Here is a 23412-nt window from a genome sequence, read left to right on the forward strand (position 1 = left end):
TCATGCACTATTTGCAGGAACGCAGATTGTTACAGCCACTGTGGAAAGCAGTACAGAGTTACCTCAAAAATTTTAAAATGGGTCCTAGCCGGTTTGGTTCAGTAGTAGAGTGTCAGCCCGTGGACCAAAGAGTCAGGGGTTCGATTCCAGTCAAGGGCACGTACCTCAGACTGACCCTGGTCAGAGTCATAAGGGAGGCAGCCAATCCGTGTGTCTCTCTCACATCAATGTCTTTCTCTTTCTCTCTCACCCCTCCCTCCCTCCCACTCTGTCTGGAGATAAATGGAAAAATATACCCGGGTGAGGATTTTTAAAAAGGTGTTTATTTTTTAAATGGAACTGACTTATGGCCTCATGATTCCACTTCCAGGAATTTATCTGAAGAAACCCGAAACACTAATTCAAAGGAATATATGCACAACATATAATTATTGCAGCATTATTTACAACAGTCAAGATTTGGAAGAAGCCCAATTGTCCATCAGTAGATGAGTGGATCAAAAAAATCAGTGGCACATTTACACAATGGAATACTACTCGGCTGTAAAAAAATAAGAAAAGCTTACGCTTTGTGGCAGCATGGAGGGACCTAGAAAGCATTATGCTAAGCAAAATAAGCCAATCAGAGAAAGACAAGTACCATATGATTACACTCATATGTACAATTTAATGAACAAACTGATCCACCAAGCAATCAGAGACACACTCATAGATAGAGAGCATGCAGATAGCTGTCAGGAAGGGGCTGGGTAGGCAGTGTGGAGGGATTGAGCAAAAACAGAAATAAATAAGAAGAAACTCATGGCCATGGACAACAGTGTAGTGATTGCCAGTGGGAGGGGGAGGTTGGAAAGTGGAGGAGCATATAGGGGAGATAAATGCTGATGGAAGGAGACTTGACTTGGGGTGATGATCACACAATACAGTGTACAGATTCTGTATGATAGAATTGTGCCCCTGAAACCTGTATCATTTTGTTTACCAATATTACCCCAATAAATTCAATAAAAAGGAAAAACATGAAGATGTGACTAGGGAAGAATGGTCAGAGATACAATACTGCTGGCTTTGAAGATGGGAGAAGGGGTCCTGACCCAAGGAATGAAGTTGGCCTCTAGAATCTGGAGTAGAAAAGGAAGTGGAATTTCCCCTAGATTCTCCAGAAAGGAACAGAGCCCTTGATGTTAGCCTGGTGAGACCTATGTCCTACTTCTGACCTACAGAAATTTGCAGTTGCTAAGACAGAATATTTGGGTAAAAATTTCTCTTAACATCTCTGAACTCCTGATCCTCCCATCTCTATTCACAAAGATAGATCCAATGTTTACCTGAAGATACTCCGACTGCACCAAAAGGAGTAGAATGAATTTAGATTCTCAAACAAAAAAGGCAAGATGGTCTTTTACCTCCTTTCTTCCCTTACTTATCTTTAGTCCTGCAATTCCCTATCCATTACTAGACCACAGCCAATATCCAGCTTTGGGCATTTTCATGACTAATTCTTCGTTTGGAGACAGTCTCCTCCTGGATTTCGAAAGGCCAGCTTGACTAGAATCTCCCTTTTTGTTTAGACTTAGTAAATACCCCCAGTAATATATTTAGAAGTTATTTGTTTCAACTTTGCTCTTCCTCTGGTAGGAGTTTCCATTTAACTAGTAAGAAAGAGGCACCCAGGGAACAGAATAGTTACATTTCTCACTACCCAAGGTCAAATGCCTGTGCAGCACTTTTCAAACACAGCCATTTCCTCTCTTTACTAAACTCGGGGAGATAACGGAATAAGAACATTCTCTTTTTCAATATCTGCCTGGAAGCCAATACAACCCCTTCCCAACAGGGCTAGCTGCAAGGTTAACTGCTGGAAAGCAGCTATGAACTAAGGGAGACTTTTGAACTGTTAGCATAGTTTCTGTCCCTCTACCAACCTCCATTCCTTCCCCGCCAGCCAACCCTGCCCTTCCATTCACACATTTTCTCTTCTCTCTTATCCCTCTTTGGCTTCCTTTCTTCTATCCTAGGAGTTAAAAGCTACTTGTTTTTGTCTAGATGAAAGTTTACAATCGCCATCTACTGGTTATAGGATTTAAGTACAGGTTATGGCTGTGTATTCATGAGTATTTGCATGCTTGATTATTGTCCATCTCTATGAGGTGATTATTTTCTTTGATTGCACAGTTCAAATTGTTTCCTACAAAAGTAAACTTCTGTTTATCAAGTCTCCTTTCCCATAGAATGTGCTTCTAAGAGATTTTAAAGGTACAATTAGTAAATTATAATTTACTAAACCCCTTCAAGTAGAGAGACTCTGTTCATCTCACCAAGTGCCTGGCCCACAGTAGGAATTTAGTGAGTATATTTTGAACAAATATATGTCGACTTAGTCCCTTGACACAGAAAAAAATCCTCTCTTTCTCTGTGTGTGTCAGTATCAACTGGCTTTTGCAATATGTAGCCGCCTAACTAGATTCTTTTCCTTTATTCCCTTCCCCTCTAATTCATCCTACGTTTGTTGTTAGATTATTTTTCCTAATATTGAGCTCTTTATTCATGGCAAATCATTTTTATGTCTCCAATTACTCTTCATTTCCCACAGAATGAGGTTCAAAGTTATTACACTGACATTCAAATCCCCCATTCCTCAAATCTGATCTCATTTTAATTTGCTGGGCTCATGTCTTACAGCCTCCTTCAAAACCAAAATGAATTACCTGTCATTCAAAAAACATACTGTGCATTTGACTGTCTCTGTATCTTCTGTTAGAATGTGATTTCTCTTCCTGCTCTGCATTTTACAACCCATTCCCTCTCTTCAAGTTCCTCCTTGTAAATGGCTATATCTTTTAAACCTTCTTTATCAGTGGCACATATATTCCTACCCCAGAACTGCCCTCTCTTGCTTCTGAACTCCCTGATCACTTTATCCTAATTTTTCTTGTCACTTTGCATTTTGTACATTGTTTTCTAATTATTTGTGCATATATTGCATTACTCCTACTAGATTGTGACCTTCTTAATCATGATAGAAAATATTAGTACTTAGTAATGCTTATTGAATACTTATAACTCAGAATTACTGAGAGGTAATACAGGACCTAGTATGTAGTAAAGGCTGAATAAGTGTTATCTATCATTAATGTTATTGTTGTTCTTGCTAATTTTTAAATAAATACTCCAAATGTATCCACTGCTTTTTCAAAAATACCTTCAGAAGTCAAAATAATCCTGAATGTTTTCATCATTCCAAAGTTTTAGTTGTGTTCTTGTTTTTTTTTTTCTTTTACAGACCTGTCTTCTTTTGAAAATTCTTACTGGTAGGCAGCAATCTGCGAGCCACTCTGCTTATTAGAATCCTGGTTTGCCACTTCATAGTTGAGTGACCACTCTGTGCTTCAGTTTCCTCAACTATAAAATAAGGACAATAATAGTGCCTACTTTACAATTATAATTATATAAGTTAATGTAAATAAGGGCTTATAACAATGTTTGCAACATAGTACATACTATATAACTACTAGCTATTATTGTTCTGTTTGGAGTAATAGTATGACACAGGCACTTTGAAATACATTGTCTCACTGAATCCTCAAAATGACTGTTAGGTAATAAAAATCATTATTTTTTTTTTGCACATGGGGAGACCTGAACTCAAGAAAGTTAAATATTCTTCTAAGGACAGTAAGAGCCAGAGAAGGATTTAAGCCCAGGTGTGTTTGCTGCACCCTAGAAAGCTAAGCAAACATGGCTATTAATGTTCTGAAGAATTAAGAACATTTGTCAAAGTAGACAAAGGGGGCAATTGTCCACTTAGTTCAATACTACAAGGTCTTTAATACCATGGTTATTACTTCATTGTATGAGTTAAGCATTGTCCTCTCTACATTCTTGGAAGGATTAGTACCTCAGCATGAATTATTTTATCACATTCATTAATACTTACAGGGATGCTTGAAAGCATGAATTCCCAAAGGGGAAACATTTTCTTTAGGCCAACTCTTATATGGTGGACCTCATTCAGAAAGCCTCTTTTAAACTCATTTCTCCATCTCAATTTGGAAGCAGCAATTTTGGGGGTAACTGGGACAGGCCCTGTGTTCAAATCCCAGGTTTGCCACTTGCAAGCTGTATGAACTTGGACAAATCATTGAACCTGTTTCATTATCTGTAAAATGAGGACAACCACTTTTACTTTAGAAAGTTGTAGGATTAGATGAAAATACACAAAAGGGCTTCGTGCAGTTCTTGGCACATGTCAACTACTTAAACATTAGCTATCTTATTCTAGTTTTTGTTGGCTCAGTGCAGGGCAAGCCCTAGCCTTTGGCTCTAACAAAAGCAGCCTTAATAGCTACTCAAGTATGGTAAAATAATAATAATCAGAAGCATAACCTGAAGATTTATATGTATTTAAGTTTTCAGTAAAGTGTTCATAAATAGTTTGGGTCTTGCACAATTAAGATAAAAATATATTATTATTCTCACTTTACATATAAAGAAACTGAGGCCCTTTTAAAAAGGTTTAGTGACTTATCCAAGGTCACACATTCATTGAGCAACAAAGCAGATGAGACCAGGGTCTCCTGGCTGGTGTGTTTTTCTCTCAACCAAATTAACTCTAAAGGACTTGGATAGAACCTCAAAGTTGTTTAGTTCCTCTGCTTGCTGCCTTTGCCTCTCAGGTACTTTTTCATCCTGTCAATGGCCTTTCCTTTTGTTTCCTTAACAAAATTTTCTTGTCTTTTCTAATTTCAGGGAAAATATGAATGAACTAATTTTGTCAGTAACTTTTTTTTTAATGTTCAACATAATGTACAACCACAAATATGGTTCAATTCATTGTTATCCATTTTTTATTCATTTTTAAGTCCTTGAGAGAGAGCATGCACAGCATCCACACCAAAGTATCTCTCGATAGTGTAGAAATAGGAAGAATGTCCAGGAAGAAAATTGCCTGTGACTTTCAGTAGATAAAACTGAGTAGCAGAAAATGACTAAAAAATAAAGGTTTTTACTTTTTGGTGCTTTTTTTGTTTGTTTGTTTGTTTTGTTTTTTTGGATATTTTGTTCAGATAGAGTGGGAGGGAAAGAGAGAGAGAGAAACATCGACGTGAAAGGGACACATCGAGTGGTTGCCACCCGCACGACCCAACCAGGGCCGGGGGCAAACTGCAACCAAGGTACGTGCCCTTAGCGGGAACCAAACCCGGGTCCCTCTGGACCGCAGGCTGACGCTCTAACCGCTGAGCCAAACCGGCCAGGGCTTTGGTGCTTTTCTTTTTCACCTTCACCTGTTTTCACATTATTTCATTTGTACTTTCTACTGTCCAAACATTAGAGAGGGAAGAAAATCATCCCAAACCTTGAGTTTCCTCACTTTTTCCATTAAAGCACAACCTTAAATTCCTTAAACATTATCTAGACTTTATACAGGGTGTTCAATTGTCCCATTAATAGCATCTGGGGCTTGTTACATGGTTTTCCTCTTTGGCACATGAAATCATGTTGCAATGAAACAGAGATCACACAGAATCTTTTCCTTCCTTTTTAAACATTTTGGAGGTGAGGTCAAGGGGTGGTGATAACTAATTCACATAGGAAATAGCCAGCAAATAATAATTTTCAAATGATCAGTTATCCAGAGGGAGAGGAGTAGAGAAGATATGCAATATTAAGATCATTTTCTTTTCCCTACTAGTAAATGCATCAATGAAATTAAACAAGCAAATATCAGTCATCATGCTAGACAGGCTTCATTACTGTCCTTCTACTTCACTGTGTCTCATTTTAATCTACTACCCAACATTTATCAAACATTTGGAAGCCTCCTCTAGCAGTGCTGCATAATCCAGCTCTGTGATTTACTGTCTAATTCCTTCATCTCCCGTTTGCCTCTTGTCTTTCATGTGGGGTAGCAGAGGTCAATCACCTTAGGAGCTGAATGTAGTCCCTCCAGCTTCCGTTTGTGCTGTCAGTCTACCCTGCTCCCTTTCCCCCACAGACCTACAACGTGTGTCCTTGCTCACCAACGTTGAGATGACAATTGATTTGCAGGAGCTCATTCTTCAGTTTCATTTAGGAGGTCACCTACTATGTTTGCTGCTCATTGTCAAAGGAAATTCAATTCGCATACCTTAAGTGTAGCAAACTCTCTAATGTTCAATATAGTTACCAGCTGTCTTGAAGTTTCTTGAACATCCAGTTCTTGGCTATCCAGAGAGGCCCAAGAATAATAGAACTCTTCCAAGTTGTTTCTTTTTCTCCTTTTCTATCAATTTCGTTTTTTCACTAGCCTGATGAAAAATGGTTCAATTTGTGCATCTGAGAACCACATTAATATGATCAAAGGAAGAAATGACTGAGTTCCTATTTAAAGCAAAAGCAAACTCAGAACAACCTAATGAACACCACACTATTACCAAATTGTGGACTAAACAGTGTGTCTGAACATTGGTCAACATACTTTATGTTGTTTGCTGCCACAAGCATTTTATAAATCTGTAGCATTTCCTGACTCCCAAGGTTCCTTGCAGAGAACTAAGGTGATGTACATTTGTAATGCGTTCAATTGGATTTTCAAATATTATATTTGGAAAACATTCCCAAGTTAAATATATACTCCATCCATGTCTGAGATTCTCAATGTCCCCTTTTTGGACATGGTTCAAACAACAGTCAGTACATTCTATGTGAGGGTGAATGTAATAATGTCTCTTAAAAGAAAAAGAAAGAATAAATAAGTTGTGACTCACTGAGTTCACTGAAAGAGACACACCATATTTTGACAGTTCGTGTCAGGCAACATATGGCATTGCATTTATACTAGAGAGTAGTTAAGATGCATTGTGAATTAGCTTAAGCAGAAAACTGTATTCACTTCATTTGCTTGAAACATTTAGAAAAGCCATCATCTAAATTATTTTGTCAACAAAATTTGAGTTTAAAGGAAAATATATCAACAGTATTTTCACCTCAATTTTAGGATTCACTTTCCATACGTCGCAAGTCAAAAAAATGTTTTAAGATTAGATAATATCACACACACTTTTAAACAATAGAATCAGAATCAGAAGCCACAGGGTTTAGTCCCAGTTCTAGTTTTCGGCTGCATGGCCCTGGGACAAGAAAAGGTGAGCTGTTGCTACAGCCTGCTGCTTCAGTTGAAGGAAAAACACTGATGTTGTTTTCTTTTTTCAGATTAAAAAATGCTTTTTAAATTTTTTCTCTCTTTGGTTTTCCTACTGAAACATTTGAGGGCAAGTTTCAAAAATGTAACTCTTCACCCCTAAATATCTCACTGTGTATTTCCAAAGAACAAATACAATATCACATAAAACAATACTACAATGATCAAATTCAGGACATTTAACATTGATGAAATTCTAGTATCCTATGTATAGTCCATATTCAAATGTTGCTAGTTGTATGAAAGATGGTTTAAATGATTTAAATAGAAGCTCTAGCCGGTTTGGCTCAGCGGTTAGAATGTTGGCCTTCGAACTGAGGGGTCACAAGTTCAATTCCCAATCAAGGGCATGTACCTAGGTTGCAGGTTTGATTCCCCAGCCCCGGTGTGGGTCATGCAGGAGGCAACCAATGGATGTGCCTCTCTCAAATCGATATTTCTCTCTCTCTCTCTCCCTTCCACTCTATCTAAAAAGCAATAGAAAAATATCCTTGGGTGAGGATTTAAAAAATTATTTTTAAAAAAAGAAGTGAAATGATTAGGTCAGAGAACAAGGTAATATCAAAAGAATTGTGTGAATCTGAAAAGCTTCAGTTTGTCTGAATTTACCCTCATTTAAAATGTTCCCCACAGTATGATGACCTTCTTTCCCCTTTTCAGTTTCTTTCATCTTCTTTCCCATAAGCTTGAGTGATATTCTGTAGCAAGGAAAGGGGCAACTGCCAATTGTAAAGGCATCAAATAAAACCATTATTGTTGAAACCTTAATTTTATTTTTATTTTTAATTTTTAACTGTAGTTACAATTATATATCATTAAATTTACCATCTGTAGTTAGCACTCTGGACTTATAAAAAAATGTTAAAGTTAACCACATGGGTATTAAAAATTCACAGAAACAGAGCAATTGAAGAACCATATTTTTTTAAAAAAACAATACAGATTTCTACTTGGATCAACAACAAAATAAATGCTTGAACTTCAAAGTACACCACTGCCTTTTCAATCACTTCCACTTCTTTATTCAACGTTAAGGAGATACACAATCTAAATTCTGATGTTAGTTAGGGTAGAAGCCCAAACAACCTGGCAGATGCCCGATATCTTTGCACAATGCACTGACATGCCAAAGAGAGGGCATCATTGCCTCAGGCATCCTATAAATGCAACTCACTAGAAAGGAACATAAAAGGGAAGACTATCTATGCATTAAACATGGCTCCTAAAATCTCTCAAGTCTCCAGGGGTCAATACTGTCTGGATCCTACCCCAAAGATTAGGATAAAAAAGATTGTGGTAGGGTAACTGTCAATCATACATAACATCTTTAGCGTCTAGTCATGTTGGGAAAGTCTCTGAATGATTTCTGGGAATGGCTGTAAGCCAAAGAGAATAAAATAAAATCATAGCCTGGATGCATGTGTTCTTATGGGGGCTACATATCCAGCATATTCTGCAGTGCAGTTAAACATGTGGATTGTAAAGTCAAAATTGCCTGGGTACAAATCTTCACTCCACACTTTACTAGCTGTTTAATAATGTTGAGCAAATTACTTAGTATTTCCATGCCCCAGTTTCCTTGTCTGAAAAATGGAAATAATAGCATAGCCTTATCTCATAAAGTCATTATGAGAATTAAATAAGCAACCATAGGATTGATTTTTAAATAACAGATGCTCTTTGATCTGAATTCTTTAAAGTAAATGTTGATATAATGATTGTTACAAATATGATAAATATACCTTAGAGGATGCCAAGTAAAAGCAAAACTATGAGGCACATAAAGAAGTTAGCAAAAGGTGACATCTGTTTTGTGTATTAGCTCCTTCACCAATCAATGGTAAGGGCCCTGCCTCTCTCAAACTCTGCCTGGATGACAATCAAACAAAACCTCAATAAAGTGATAAAGAAACAAAGCTGCTGAGGATAGACTAGAATAGAAAGAATAGATGAAGAAAGAATTCATCAGCCACAGAGGGACCAGAGTATATGCCACCAGAAAGTTCGCCCTGGCCAGTTTGGCTCAGCGGTTGGAGTGTCTGCCTGCGGTCTGGAGAGACCCGGGTTCGTTCCCGCTAAGGGCATGTACCTCAGTTGCAGTTTGTCCCCGGCCCTGGTTGGTCGTGCGGGTGGCAGCCACTCGATGTGTCCCTTTCACATCGATGTTTCCCTCTCTCTCTCTTCCTCTCTCTTCCTCCCACTCTGTCTGTACAAAAAATGGAAAAATGTCTTCGGGTGAGGATAAAAAAAAAAAAAAGTTCAAGAGCTTGGTCTTAGAGTACCAGGCAGACTTTTCACTCATTTCCTATTCCTCCCCCTGTAAACGCAGTCATCCCCAAGCCTGCTCTTGTCCTTATTGCTACCTGAAATACCCACCTTTTCTTCCAGCAGCCACCATCCAAGGTCCATTTTCTTCACGCATTCTTCTCAGCTTCACAGATTTCCCAACACCACATAGCAACCCACGATGCTTGAGGGGCTGACTGTCCCCCCCTGGGTTCTCTTTTCCTACTGGAGAAATCAGAGGCTCAGGGGAGACCTCTCTGCATGGTGCTGACATGGGTAATGGGTAATGTGGTCAACACAGAGCCACTTCTCTTACCCTTCTAATGCAGTCTGTCTTGGTCTCTGTGGTGAGGGCTGGAGGAGTGCTTCAGCCTCACACCTGTGTTCTAGAATTCTCTCAGTGGTGTCTTGTTATTCTTCTGAGGGGGCACAAAGTTGGGGACAACCTATGTTTCCATCTTCGTAATATCACTCTCCCATTACATCATTCATTTAATCTCAATAGTTCTTACACTTTATGTTTGGTTGGATCTAAAGAAGAAATGATTAAAAGTCCATATAGAAAGGCCTTGCTAATTATTGCGTTACTTCAGCACCAAAACCCCTTTATGGAAGTGACATAAAATCACTGTGTGATAACGTTGTTTTCCAAAAATTTTAAGTAGTTTCCTCCCAATAATTTCATATTATTTTTTATAAAGCAAAAACTAAATATTTCAAATGCTGGCATGATCAAGTTTAAGTAAGATTTCTAACAAATAAACAGAGTTCATTTTATGACCTTTTATTTGCAACATGGGACCCAACTTCATTTTAATGATCAAATGATATATAAAAAGACTTTTTCCTTCAGCATTCTATTTGGACTTTTCTACCTGAAGGTTGGAAGGCTTTTAGCTATCTGGCAAACAAAATAACTCATGAGTCAATGGTTAATATACACTTATTAAGTACCACAGGCACATTAGTCATTTATTTGTAGTAAGGCATTTTCAAAAACTTTGTACCTGCTACTACAGTAGGACAGTAGTATATTTACAAGAATATAAATGGTATCACCAGTTGGCTGGAAAGACTTTATTTTTGCAATTTCAGTCTATTGATTTTTACCAATTTATCTTTTTGCTTGGAAGCATTTTCCAGTGTGGAAAATGAAAAGCTTGAGTATGAATACAACTTAGCTGACTTTGTAACAAATTAATTCCATTTGTTAACTTATGGAAAATGGCTGTGATTTCTAAATTGAAGAAAGTAACATTTTTTTTCTGATCGTTCAGATGGCTCAGGGAAAAAGAACCAATCCTTGCCTGGAACACTCTGTTAAACACCTGCTTGTCTCAAGATGAACTAACCCTCGTCAAGAATTGATTAATATCTGTCTCAGTAATAAAATCAGAAAATTATATAGTGGGGATAAAATGTGGATAAGGCATAACAAGACTTGTTTTGTAATTCCAGTTAGAATCCAAATGTAGTACAGTGCCATGAGCACTGGATTTGAAGTGAGACACAGTTGTAATAAAATCCTAGCTCTGCTTTTTAGTAACTGTATAAACCTTGACAATTTATTCAATCTATTTCCTTTTCTGTAAACATCAGGATAACAATAATCCATTAGTTTACACAATTTTTTTGAGGGTTAAATAAACCACAGTATATCGAAGTACCCAGAACCATTCTTAACACATAGTAAATGGTCAACAAATGTAGTGGATCTAAATTTCTCTAGTCTCTTTTTCTTTAAAACGGGTGATGGGGCAGAACTTATATGCATTTATGTATGAACAATGGACATGGACAACAAAGGTGGGGACAGGGTGGGGAGGGAGGGGGAGGGGGGAATCAGTGGGGGAAAAAGGAGAAACATCTGTAACAAAAATAAATTAATTAATTTTAAAAAAAAAAGGGTGATGGGGTTCTCTAGATCTCCTGAGACAAAAGATTCTAAGACCTATAACACCTTAATAAGTCATTTGGAATTCTTTTAGGAGAATGGTAGAAAACAGAGAATAGAGGGAATGTACCATACTACAGCAACTCACTTCAATTTACACAACCAATATATAGCATGTTCTCAAATAATGTTTGTTCAACGTCACTTCATTATATTGATACAATGCTATTTTAAACCTTTTTCATCTCATGGCACATATAAACTAATTACTAAAATTCTGTGGCACACCAAAAAAATATTTCCGCTGTTCTGACAAAAAAATATAGGTATAATTTTGATTCATTCACACTGGACGGCTATTGTTGTGTTGGCTGTTGTAATTTTTTTTTTTTTTCCATTTTTTGTATAGATAGAGTGGGAGGGAGAGAGAGGAAGGGAGAGAGAGTGAGAAACATCGACATGAAGGGACACATCGAGTGGCTGCCACCCGCACGACCAACCAGGGCCGGGGACAAACTGCAACCGAAGTACGTGCCCTTAGCGGGAACCGAACCCGGGTCTCTCCGGACCGCAGGCCGACGCTCTAACCGCTGAGCCAAACTGGCCAGGGCTGTTGTCATTTTTTTAATTTGACAATCTAAGGGAAAAAAGGTCAATGCCCCTGACTAAACAGTCAGGTATTGCATGTTTTAAAAATTCTTGTGGCACACCGGTTGAAAATCACTGGCCTAGAGTAAAATAGGTTTCATTACATGTCATTTCACTGAAAATTACAGAAAGTATTTATGATTTTAAATAAAAACCTATTGTACTCTGAAAAGATTTACAGAAAGAGAATCAAGACCCAGAATGGAGTAAGAGAATTATCCAACTTAGAAGTTAATATCCGAGCTAGGGCTAGAAACCCACATCAATCACCGTAGACTGGAACCATGGCTTTTTTCCTCCACCGTCTACACTAGAGCCAATTTAAAACTTGAGTTTTATCTATGAACTTGAGTAAATCCATAAAACATTAGGCTATTTGTCTTTGGCATCCTATCAATCATTATGTTATTTTCTTTAGATACAGTACCCTTAGATACAGTACTCTTAGATTCTGTTCAGATAGTCTTTCCAGATGTTCCATTCCCATAACTTTCTAAATTATAAAAACAAATCATCTCTTATCATAATTTACCTGTTCTATATGCTGTCCTTGTTTCCTCTCTGTAGTAATGACCAGTGATAAACTAACCAGATTAAATAATAAAGTCCATAATGCTTACCTAAGTTGGTTCACAGGAAGATGATTAATTTTAGGCATCAGGGAATAGAATCAGGGATATAATTTTTGTCAAGGGCTCTCTTTAAGAATTCTTTAAATAATATCCAGATTGTCTATAGGGTGAAAGTGCAGTAAAATGTTTCAGAGCATTTGACCTTATATATTCTACCAAATTATACAGTCAAATACTTAGAAAAAAATCAGGAGAAAATTAGATAAGGAACTAAAACTGAAAGTAAATGAAAGGTGCTAATGTCCACATCTCAAGATAGTATAATCTGGAATGTGTTACTTTTTTCTTATTTTTTATTGTTGAAAGTATTACAGATGTCCCTCTCCTACCCACTCCTGCCCAGCCCCACCTTCACCACACTCTCGTCTGTGTCCATCGGTTATACATATATGTATATAAGTTCTTTCGTTTATCTCTTCCCGCCCTTCCACTCTCCTTTCCTCTGAGGTTTGTTAGTCTGTTGCATACTTGATGACTCTGGATCTATTTTGTTCATCAGCTTATTTTGCTCATGACATTCCACAAATAAGTGAGATCGTGTGATATTGGTCTTTCTCTGATTGGCTTATTTCACTTAGCATAATGCTCTCTAGGTTTCTCTATGTTGTCTCAAAGGGGAAGAGATTTCTTACAGCAGCATAGTACTCCATTGTGTAAATATACCACAGCTTTTTTATCTACGAATCTACTAATGGACACTTGGGCTGTTTGCAGATCTTAGCTATTGTAAATAGTGCTGCTATGAACACAGGGGTGCATATATTCTTTCTGATTGGTATTTCAGGATTCTTAGGATACATTCCTAGAAGTGGGATCAATGGGGGAAGGGGCAGTTCAATTTTTAATTTTTTGAGGAAACACTGTTTTCCATAGTGACTGCACCAGTCTGCATTCCCACCAGCAGTGTACTAGAGTCCCCTTTTCTCCACACCCTCGCCAGCACTTGTTGTTTGATGATTTGTTGATGGCAGTCATTCTGGCAGGTGTGTCGTTTTAGTTTGTATCTTTCTGATCATTAGTGACATTGAGCATTTTTTCATGTCTCTTGGTCATTTTTATGTCCTGTTTGGAGAGGTGCCTATTTACGTCCTCTGCCCATTTTTTAATTGGATTGTTTGTCTTCCTTTTGTTGAGATGTATTAGTACTCTTTATCTTTTGGAAATTAACCCCTTTTCTGATGTATCATTGACAATTATGCTCTCCCATATAGTGGGTTCCCTTTTCATTTTGATGCTTCTTTTGCTGTGCAGAAGCTTTTTAGTTTGATGTAATCCCATTTATTAAATTTTTCCTGTTTTTCTTGCCCTAGGCAATGTATCAGCAAAAATTCTGCTACGTGTGATGTCTCAGATTTTGCTGCCTACATTTTCTTCTAGGATTTTTATGAGGAAACCAAGAGTTTTCTGTCAGTCAGGTCCCTGAGACAGTGGGACAGATGGTCCTACCCCTAAGCCAGTCACGGACACTCGCTGAGCCTGTTCAAACCCAAGGTTTGGCCCCCTACTGCTATCTCCCCTGCAAGATCTACGGTGTGTGGGAGGCAGTGTTCCTGAGGGTGCGGTTTTCTCACATACCTGAGCTGTGGCTTCTGGGAGGGCTAGGGCCTCTCAGGAGAAATGGCTGCTTTTGTTTGGAGGAGGCACAATCAGATTCAGGTCACCCAGTGGCCACTTTCCCCCATCCTTCCATAATGCTTTCCACCCCAGCCTCTCCTCAGGCACCTCCAGTCTGTACCACCCTCCCTCCATGGAAGCCTCAGGTGAGTAGCTGTAAATAAAAACCTGTGCTCTGGGTTTAAAAAACAAACAAACATAAAAATAATAATAATAATAAAAAAAAAAACCTGTGGCTTTATCTCCGACTAGCTTGGTCTTCTTGGTGGCCAGAACCCTTTTGCCTTTCACGGCTGGATGTTACATGGGCGTAGTTTGCGGCTCTGGTGCTCTGGACTGAGGTGCCTAGCCCGGGGACCAGGCCTCGATCCTCTCAGGGAAACGCCCCCCACCCAGGCTGAAGCTGAGAGATTCCTCCTCTCTCTCAGCCTGCCAGACCCTCTTGCACTCTTGCCCCTCCTACCAGACTCTAGGTGTTTTCTGTTCTTCCTTTTTATGTCTCCTCTTCAGCTGAACCTCAGCTGGTAATTCTGAGTGAATGTTCCCCTATTTAGTTTTATTTCCAGTCTGGCCCTGGGAAGACATGCAAGACAGGTCTGCCTATATGGCTGCCATCTTCCACCAACCCTGCCTGGCTAACCTGGCATGTGTTACTTTTCAATTATTGAATCACTCATCAAACTAAAACTAGAAATGCAATTTATACTAACAAGGTAAGAGTTCACAGGTTGTGCAGCTCTTAGTCTAAGAGAGACAGAAACATCGATGTGATAAATACACCAACTGGTTGCCTCCCCGAATGACCCTGACCACGAGGCTGCAACCTAGGTAAGTGCCCATGACCAGGAATCAGACCTGACACCCTTGGATCCGAGGGCCCATGCTCTAACCACTGAGACAAACCAGTCAGGGCTGAACATTTATTTTTAGATCAGAACCATTTACATTTCTAGATTTAAGTAGGCCATATTCACAATTAACAATTTTTATTGAATTTAAAAGAACAAAAGCTACGATTCCCACCAATGGAAAATGAGATAACTCTATTCCATAGATATTTTAGTCAGTAATACTCTCTTCTATGCCTCTCTAGGATGTTCGAATATAATCCAAGTTACCCTTTCAGTAAAAGGACAAAGCATCAATTATAAACAAAATGGAAGATTACCACACCGAGGTCATACCATATAGTCAAGTACCAAGAAAGTTAAATAGGTTTAACTGAAACTTAGCAATAGAGTGATTTCTCACTTCATTAACCAGTGAAAATAATCTTCATTTACACACATCCTCATTTACAATAGAAAACAGATGAATGGTGAATACTTAGCAAAAAAGTCTCCATAATTGCACTTTGAATGCCTTTATGACTTAACAATGGAAAGATTTTCTAAACAGATCTGCTCTTCAGTAGAAGTTAATGAAATATTAACACTCTTTCATGGATCAATCATGCAGTAAGTATCGAAAAAACACTTTACCTACTTAACATAGATTAGTAGTATACTAGCTAAAATATAACTTGGTCATTTCTCCACATTTGAGACTGGCATAGCAGAAAATTGCAAGCATTTGTTCATTTTAGTTGGGTAAAACAGAGCTATTTCTGGGGAGATGGAAAGTTGTACAGTTGGCCATCAAATGCTTTTCCCCAAGGTTTTTGGCCTTCTAGTCTTTTTTTGACCTGAGGACTTTTTTGTGTCCCTACCTCCTATGTTATATACCCAACTTCCACTGTTCTGGAAGTTATTTGCGTTGGCTAGGCAAAACATTTTATTCCAACATTTATTTCTACTTTATTTCTTTCTGTTATTAAAGAGTTTTTGCTTAAGATAAAAGGACAAATATATTTAACTAGGGCTTATGGTATTTGTAATGAGTTGATTCCATTTTGTTTTGTTATTTTTTTTGTAAGTTACTTTTAAACTGTAGGCTAAGATTCTCAAAAAGCAATCAACAATCCTATGAAAAATATAAATGATATTAAGGCCATGTAAAGTAATATTTTAAAATACAGTGCACCAAGGGTAGAGTAGAAATAGGAGAATCGTTTAAAATATGTTTCACGCCCTGGCCAGTTTGGCTCAGCGGTTAGAGCTTGGCCTGCGGACCTGGCAGTTCTGAGTTCGATTGCTGCTAAATGAACGTACCTTGGTTGCAGTCATCCCCCGTCCTGGTTGGGGTTGTACGGGTGGCAACCAATCGATATGTCTCTCTCACGTCGATGTTTTTCCTCTCTCTCTTCCTCCTTCTTTCCCTCCCGCTCTATCTGAAGATAAATGCAAAAATATCCTCGGGTGAGGATAAAAATAATAAAAGAAAATAAAATGTATTCAATTTCATTTGAAGTATGAAAGGTTAAATGTCTCTGAGTCTTAACAACAGTGATCTAGCAAAGAAAAAATTTTAAAACTGAACAAACCTAATTTCTTTAATGTTGTTATTTTTTCTAGTTATATTGGAAAATTATTAATTTTTTTTAATTTCAGGAATTCGAATAATAGTGATTAAATTACTGGGTAAAAATTCCAACAACAACCTAAATTTAAAAACTGATGAATGCAGAATAAAAGTTAACTGCATCTGTGCTTGAACAGCAAAAACAAACACAAAACATAAAAATGCACTGTCACCCTGCCAGTATGGCTCAGTTGGTTGAGCACTGTCCCATGTACCAAAAGGTTGCTGGTTTGATTCCTGGTCAGAGCACATGCCCAGGTTGTGGGCTTGATCGTGGATGAGGGGGCATGCAGGAGGCGGCCAATCAATGTTTTCTCTCACATCAATTTCTCTCTCTCTGTTTCCCCTTCACCCTTCCTCTCTCTCTAAAAATAATATATATATATATTAAAAAAATAACATTGTCCATTGTATGACACTAAATGAGGTGTTTTGGCTATGGAAGCATGTTAAGTAAACATCATGTTTTACCTGCTTTTATTTTTATGCATCACATGTGAATGCAGAGATTTAAAACAACTTTGAGTTAAAAAGAAACCAAAACCTTTATTCTATACTTTCTTCTGTAGTACTTTGTTGCTAGATTGTATTTTTGAGGAAAATGTTTCATATACAACAAGCTAATGCTAGCTTGGTCAAAGTCATCTACAAAAAAAAGTGTCCCTGAATACTTTTCAACATAATATACAAAACTGTAAAATATGTCACGGTGGAAACTCTCTGGATTCTTAAAGTGTTAGAAAATATAGCATGGCAAAAGAAAGCATTATATATAAATAGCATTTAAGCATTTTGTAATATATAGTGTTCTTCATGTGACTGGAGTGCAAATTATCTACATATACACATGAAAATTTTCAGAAGCACGTGAAGTAAACAAAAGCACCTGTTCCTTATATTACACTTGATCACGTAGACGAGCAAGTCTCTGTGATAGTTCATCCTGAAGAAAGAAAATTTTAAGTCAGAAGGCTGTGACAAATATAAATCACTAATACTTTAAATAGCTCACATTTTAAATAAGATTAAAATACTGTCTCAAAAATTCACACAAAAACCAACATTAACAATATACTTTTTTAAACATTTCAGAATAAATGAAGAACTAAATAAAGCAGAAGCTATGAATGAGAGCAAATTCAATCTTTAAATGAAATGTGCATGCAGCAAATAGAAAATGTGCATCACTGAGTAAAGACTAATCACAATTTTCTAATTTATGATGTCATATAGTAAAAGTATTCTTTATAAAAGAAAAAAGTATATATACACTTACTTATATATAAATATACATACAATATATGTTTAATTCACACATCAAGTTCATACCAATGAAGATAAAATACAACTTCTACCTGTTCCGTGGAAGCAACACTGGTGCCAACAGATCCTGTCTGACCCTGTGGTAATTCCATATTGAGATCAAGGCTACAATTTAAAAATGAATGTTAATATAGGCATTTTGCTCCTTATGTAATTATAAAAGCAATAAAATAGATTTATTCGAAATTTGAATATTCCACCTGGCATTTTGCCTTAATTTAAATAAAAATAAAACTGGTAAATTTTATAAATGTAAATAGAAAAGCAAATAAAAGGCAAGAAAATGATTAGTCATCTGAACAAAAGACCAAAATAAAAATCATACAATGTATTCAATTTACTGGGGTTACTATATGACTCCTACTATAAAGGAAATTTAATATGCCAAAAAACAGACAAAACAGAGTAGATAAATGTAGCCTCAGGATTCATATCTAATATTTGAGCTAACATTTAGTTCACTGTGTCTAACTCCTGAGCTACCCGTAGCAGGAATCATTACTTGCATCCACCTTATACAACTGAATTTTAGAAAAATTAAGTTCATTTGCCCAAGATCCACCCTAGTGATAAATAGGATTTGAACCCAGAATTTTCTACCTCCAAGGCCTGTGATTTTAATCTATATTGTACCTACTCCTCTAGGATATAAACTAGCCTTTCTGCCTGTATCTAGACTAGTGTATGCCAACTTCATTTTGAAAACACTACAGGGAATATAGTAACTTTAAAAGCCATTAGCAGAGTCTCAATGGGCAAAAACTAAAAGCATTTCCCTTAAGAACAGGAACAAGACAGGGATGCCCACTTTCCCCACTCTTATTTAACATAGTACTGGAAGTCTTAGCCACACCAATTAGACAAGAAGGAAAAATAAAAGGGATCCAAATTGAAAAGGAAGAAGTGAAACTATCATTATTCACAGATGACATATTGTACATAGAAAACCCTAAAGACTCCAAATCAAAAATCTACTAGACCTAATAAATCAATTTGGCAAAGCAGCAGGATACTACAAAATTAACATCAAGAAATTGATGGCACTCTTATGCACCAATAATGAACTCACAGAAAGAAAAACTAAAAAAAAATCCCATTTAACATTACAGCAAAAAAAACTAAGATACCTAGGAATAAACTTAACTCAAGAAGGACCTGTTCTCAGAAAACTACAGGACATTGAAAAAAGAAATAGAGGAAGATATAAAAAAGTGGAAGCATATACCTTGTTCATGGATTGGAACAATTAACATCATTAAATGTTCATACTACCCAAAGCAATCAATAGATTCAATGCAATCCCCATTAAAATACCAATGACATATTTCACAGGACTAGAACAAATACTCGTTCATATGGAACCAAAAAAGACTCCGAATAGCCACAGAAATCTTGCAAAAGAAGAACAAAGTAGGAGGGATCACAATATCGGATATCAGGTTATACTACAAAGCCACTGTAATCAAAACAGCCTGGTACAGGCACAAGAACAGGCATATAAATCAATGGAACAGAACAGAGAACCCAGAAATTGACCCAAGACATTATACTCAATATTTGACAAAGGTGGCAAGAGCATACAGTGGAGTAAAGACAGCCTCTTCAATAAATGGTGTTGGGAAAAATGGACAGCTACACACAAAAAAATGAAGCTAGACCACCAACTTACACCATACACAAGAATAAACTCAAAATTGATAAAAGACTTAAACGTGATTCGTGAATCCATACAAATCCTAGAAGAAAATGTAGGGAACAAAGTTTCAGACATCACACACAACAGAATTTTCACTGATACAACACCTAGGGCAAAAGAAACAAAGAGAAAAATGAATAAAAGAGACTACATCAAACTAAAAAGCTTCTGCACAGCAAAAGAAACAACCATCAAAAAAGAAAGGGAACCCACTATATGGGAGAGCACAATTGCCAATGATACATCAGATAAGGGGTTAATTTCCAAAATATACAGAGTGCTCATACAACTCAACAAAAGGAAGACAAAGAACCCAATTAAAAAAATGGGCAGAGGACCTAAATAGACCCCTCTCCAAACAGGACATACAAATGGCCAAGAGACATATGAAAAAATGCTCAATGTCACTAATCAGAGAGATACAAATTAAAACGACTATGAAATATCACCTCACACCTGCCAGTATGGCTGCTGTCAACAAATCATCAAACAAGTGTTGGCGAGGGTGTGGAGAAAAGGGGACTCTAGTACACCGCTGGTGGAAATGCAGACTGGTGCAGCCACTGTGAAAAACAGTGTGGTGTTACCTCAATAAATTAAAAATTGAACTGTCATTTGACCCAATGATCCCACTTCTAGGAATATAGCCTAAGAAGCCTGAAACACCAATCAGAAAGAATATATGCACCCCTATGTTCATAGCAGCACTGTTTACAATTGCTAAGATCTGGAAACAGCTCAAGTGTCCATCAATAGATGAGTGGATCAAAAAGCTCTGGTACATTTACACAATGGAATACTATGCAGCTGTAAGAAAGATCTCATCCTTTGAGATGACATGGAGGGACCTGGAGAGTATTATGCTAAGCGAAATAAGCCAATCAGAGAAGGACAGGTATCACGTGGTCTCACTTATTTGTGGAATATAATAAACAAAGTAAGCTGATGAACAAAATAGACCCAGAGACATAGTAGTGGGGTACAGACTGACAACCCTCAGAAGAGGAGGGAAGAGGGAAGAGATGAATCAAAGAATTTATATGCATGTATGAGTAACCAACGGACATAGACAACAATGCTGGGGTGGGGGTGGGATCGGGAGAAGGGTGTCAATTGGGGAAAAAGGAGAAACATCTGCAACAAAAATAAATTAATAAAATATATATACATTAAATTTTTTTAAAAGTCAACAGCAGAGTCTATAAATGGTTACTTAAAAGGTAAAGAAATGCTATACTAAAATTTTGTTCAGAGAATCATGAACTCAAACAGAATTTGGATACTTAAAAATCTTTAAAGATGGGAATCAGTATTTCTACATCAGCTATGCTACCTATTTCTACTGCTCCAGTTACTATCCATTATTGACATAACTAATTGCTCTTGATTTTGACCCCCAACCTCCCCCCCCCCATTGATGCTTCCCCAGAAACACTCCACAATGTCTGGATGCACTTTTGACTGTCACAGTGGGGTAGGGACATTATCTTATGGGTATAAGCCAGGGGTGCTGTTAAACATACTACAATGCATCGGACAGCCCCCAGGATTACGTAGCCCAAAATGTCAATAGTGTCGAGGTTGAGAAATCCTGCTCTAAATTTTCTCAAAAAGTTATCTACTGAACTTGATTTCCACTGAGGGTCAGCAAGACTGTAACATGGCAATCTTCATTTTACAAGACCTCCTATGCTATACTTTCAAGCCCAATCTTCTTTAGTTTTGATAAGAACAGAAACACGTCCTTAGCTTCATATTATTAAGATGGGATTGTCTGACACACAATGCTTTGGTTTCTTAACTACTTAACAAAAATCACTTTTCTTCCTAATTTCACTGTTGGTACATGGACTACATCAGGATGCTAACAAAACAAAATAGTACCACCTAACTGCCAGTCCTATTCTCAATATTGTAAACCTGATTTATTACCTTGGGTTTTAATTCACTATTGACAAATTAGTTATCTAAACAGCTGATAAACTTAACTGTTCATTGTAATCAGGTATTAGCTTAGACACTAAAATAATATTCACCAACTCTATTTTCTAGGTGTCTTCAATTCTTCTCTTTCCAGGAGAAAAGGATAGAGTACATAAACCCTATTTCAATCTATTATTCTACCTTTAAGCATAAAGTATAAAACTTCAGTATCACCCAGTTTGAATCTTTATTTTTGAAAAAATATATTTTTATTCTTCACATAAAATGGTCTCTTGTACTAAATACAGTGGAACCTCGGTTCTCAAACTTCATTCATTTTGGAAGGCTGTTCCAGAAGTGATGTTTGAAAACCAAATCATTTTTTCCCATTAGAAAGAATGTAAATTGAATTAATCCATACCTGACCCCCAAATGATCCCCCAATTTAACCTTTCTCAATTGCCTGTGATTGTTGTTTCATGAGCACTTTCACACCCTTAACAACATTAGCACTCTCGATGGCCTCTTTCTATCATACTTTGCAATTATTTTTTTAAGCTCTACTGTTGTTTTCACAACTTTTCTTTTCACTTTGCTGCTTTCACTAACCTTCTTAGGACTCATGGTGACTTACTGTAAGTATTTAATAATAATAAGCAACAACAAAAGCAAAGAAAAAAAACAACACAAAAACATTCACAGCAAAATTTCCTGAGATATTGCAAGGTTTAGCAGTAGACTCACACTCGTGCATTCTCTCCTTTGTCACTCGAGAGACGTGTAACTCATCATACAGGTATCAGCATGAAAGGGTTGTTGGGTTGAGAACTGAAGTTTTGTTCATCAACTGAGACTTTTTTTTGTCTGTGAAAAACTTGGTCAAGAACTGAACTGTTCGAGATGGGAGACGTTCAAGAACTGAGGTTTGATTGTAATGTACTAGAGAATACTGACATAACATGATTTCTATAGCAGATATCATTTTCAAATCATTCCTCTCAAACATGAAGGGCCCAAAATAAACAGCCTATTAACAGATACCCTATTTCTAATAACAGTATGACAAAGGGTGTCAATTATTTACTTAAAAAAATATATATGACCATTTGCAATGATGCCATCTTTTAGAACCTTGGACATTTTGCACATACCACTCAGTTTGCAGAATTCAAAATAGGTTTAACACTTAATGGCCTAATCACAGAATTCTTATGGAAGATATGTTTTATAAAAAGAATGCAAATATTTTCTATATGCTATATTTGATATTTATAGAAGGTATTGAGAAAATGTTTAAACTTGCCTGCATCTCTCAATTACCTTCCTCCATTTCTTATCACATAATAAATGGATGTATTGCCAGATATTTTTAAGAAAATATTAGAATGATCTGAACAAAGTCACATTTTTATGAACATGCCAAAGAGATGGATGATATTTTAAAGGCCCTTCCAACACTAACTTCTAGGGTCAAAAACCTAACTCTGACCATTGGTGGTAATGACAAATATTTTTATCCACATTAGATAATTTTAGGATCTCCAGATATTAAATCAAGATTAACTAAAACCCCTGAATAACTTCTTACCCGGCTTCATCTGCCATTTCTTGAAGCAGCATATCCACCTGGCCCTAGAACAAGAATATGAGAATTTATATTTTAATGATATTTGCTTTTTGGGTGCTTTCTGTTTCTGATTTTGCTATAAAAGGGGGAAACTGGTCCACAGTTTTTAAAAGAAAACATTTTAAAAAT

At 37.0% G+C, this 23412-nt stretch overlaps 1 protein-coding gene across 3 annotated transcripts in view; it reads right to left on the minus strand.

Moving 5' to 3' along the window:
• Positions 1 to 3317: 3317 nt before the first annotated feature.
• LOC118636201 (charged multivesicular body protein 1b-2) overlaps positions 3318 to 23412 on the minus strand; it is a 42042-nt gene continuing 21947 nt past the window's right edge. The window contains exons 7-10 of one of the 3 annotated variants that reach the window (XM_036271242.1): positions 23245 to 23288; positions 18070 to 18142; positions 17601 to 17657; positions 3318 to 3402 (exon numbers count right to left, since the gene is read on the minus strand). In XM_036271242.1, the coding sequence (XP_036127135.1) occupies positions 17613 to 17657; positions 18070 to 18142; positions 23245 to 23288 (162 nt within the window). In that variant the 3' untranslated portion in view covers positions 3318 to 3402; positions 17601 to 17612. Of the gene's footprint in view, positions 3403 to 17037; positions 17658 to 18069; positions 18143 to 23244; positions 23289 to 23412 lie in introns of those variants that run through there. The other 2 variants (XM_036271241.1, XM_036271243.1) reach the window with 2 other exon arrangements.

The sequence above is a fragment of the Molossus molossus genome, unplaced genomic scaffold (assembly GCF_014108415.1).
Source record: "Molossus molossus isolate mMolMol1 unplaced genomic scaffold, mMolMol1.p scaffold_m16_p_2, whole genome shotgun sequence".
Lineage (NCBI taxonomy): Eukaryota > Metazoa > Chordata > Mammalia > Chiroptera > Molossidae > Molossus > Molossus molossus.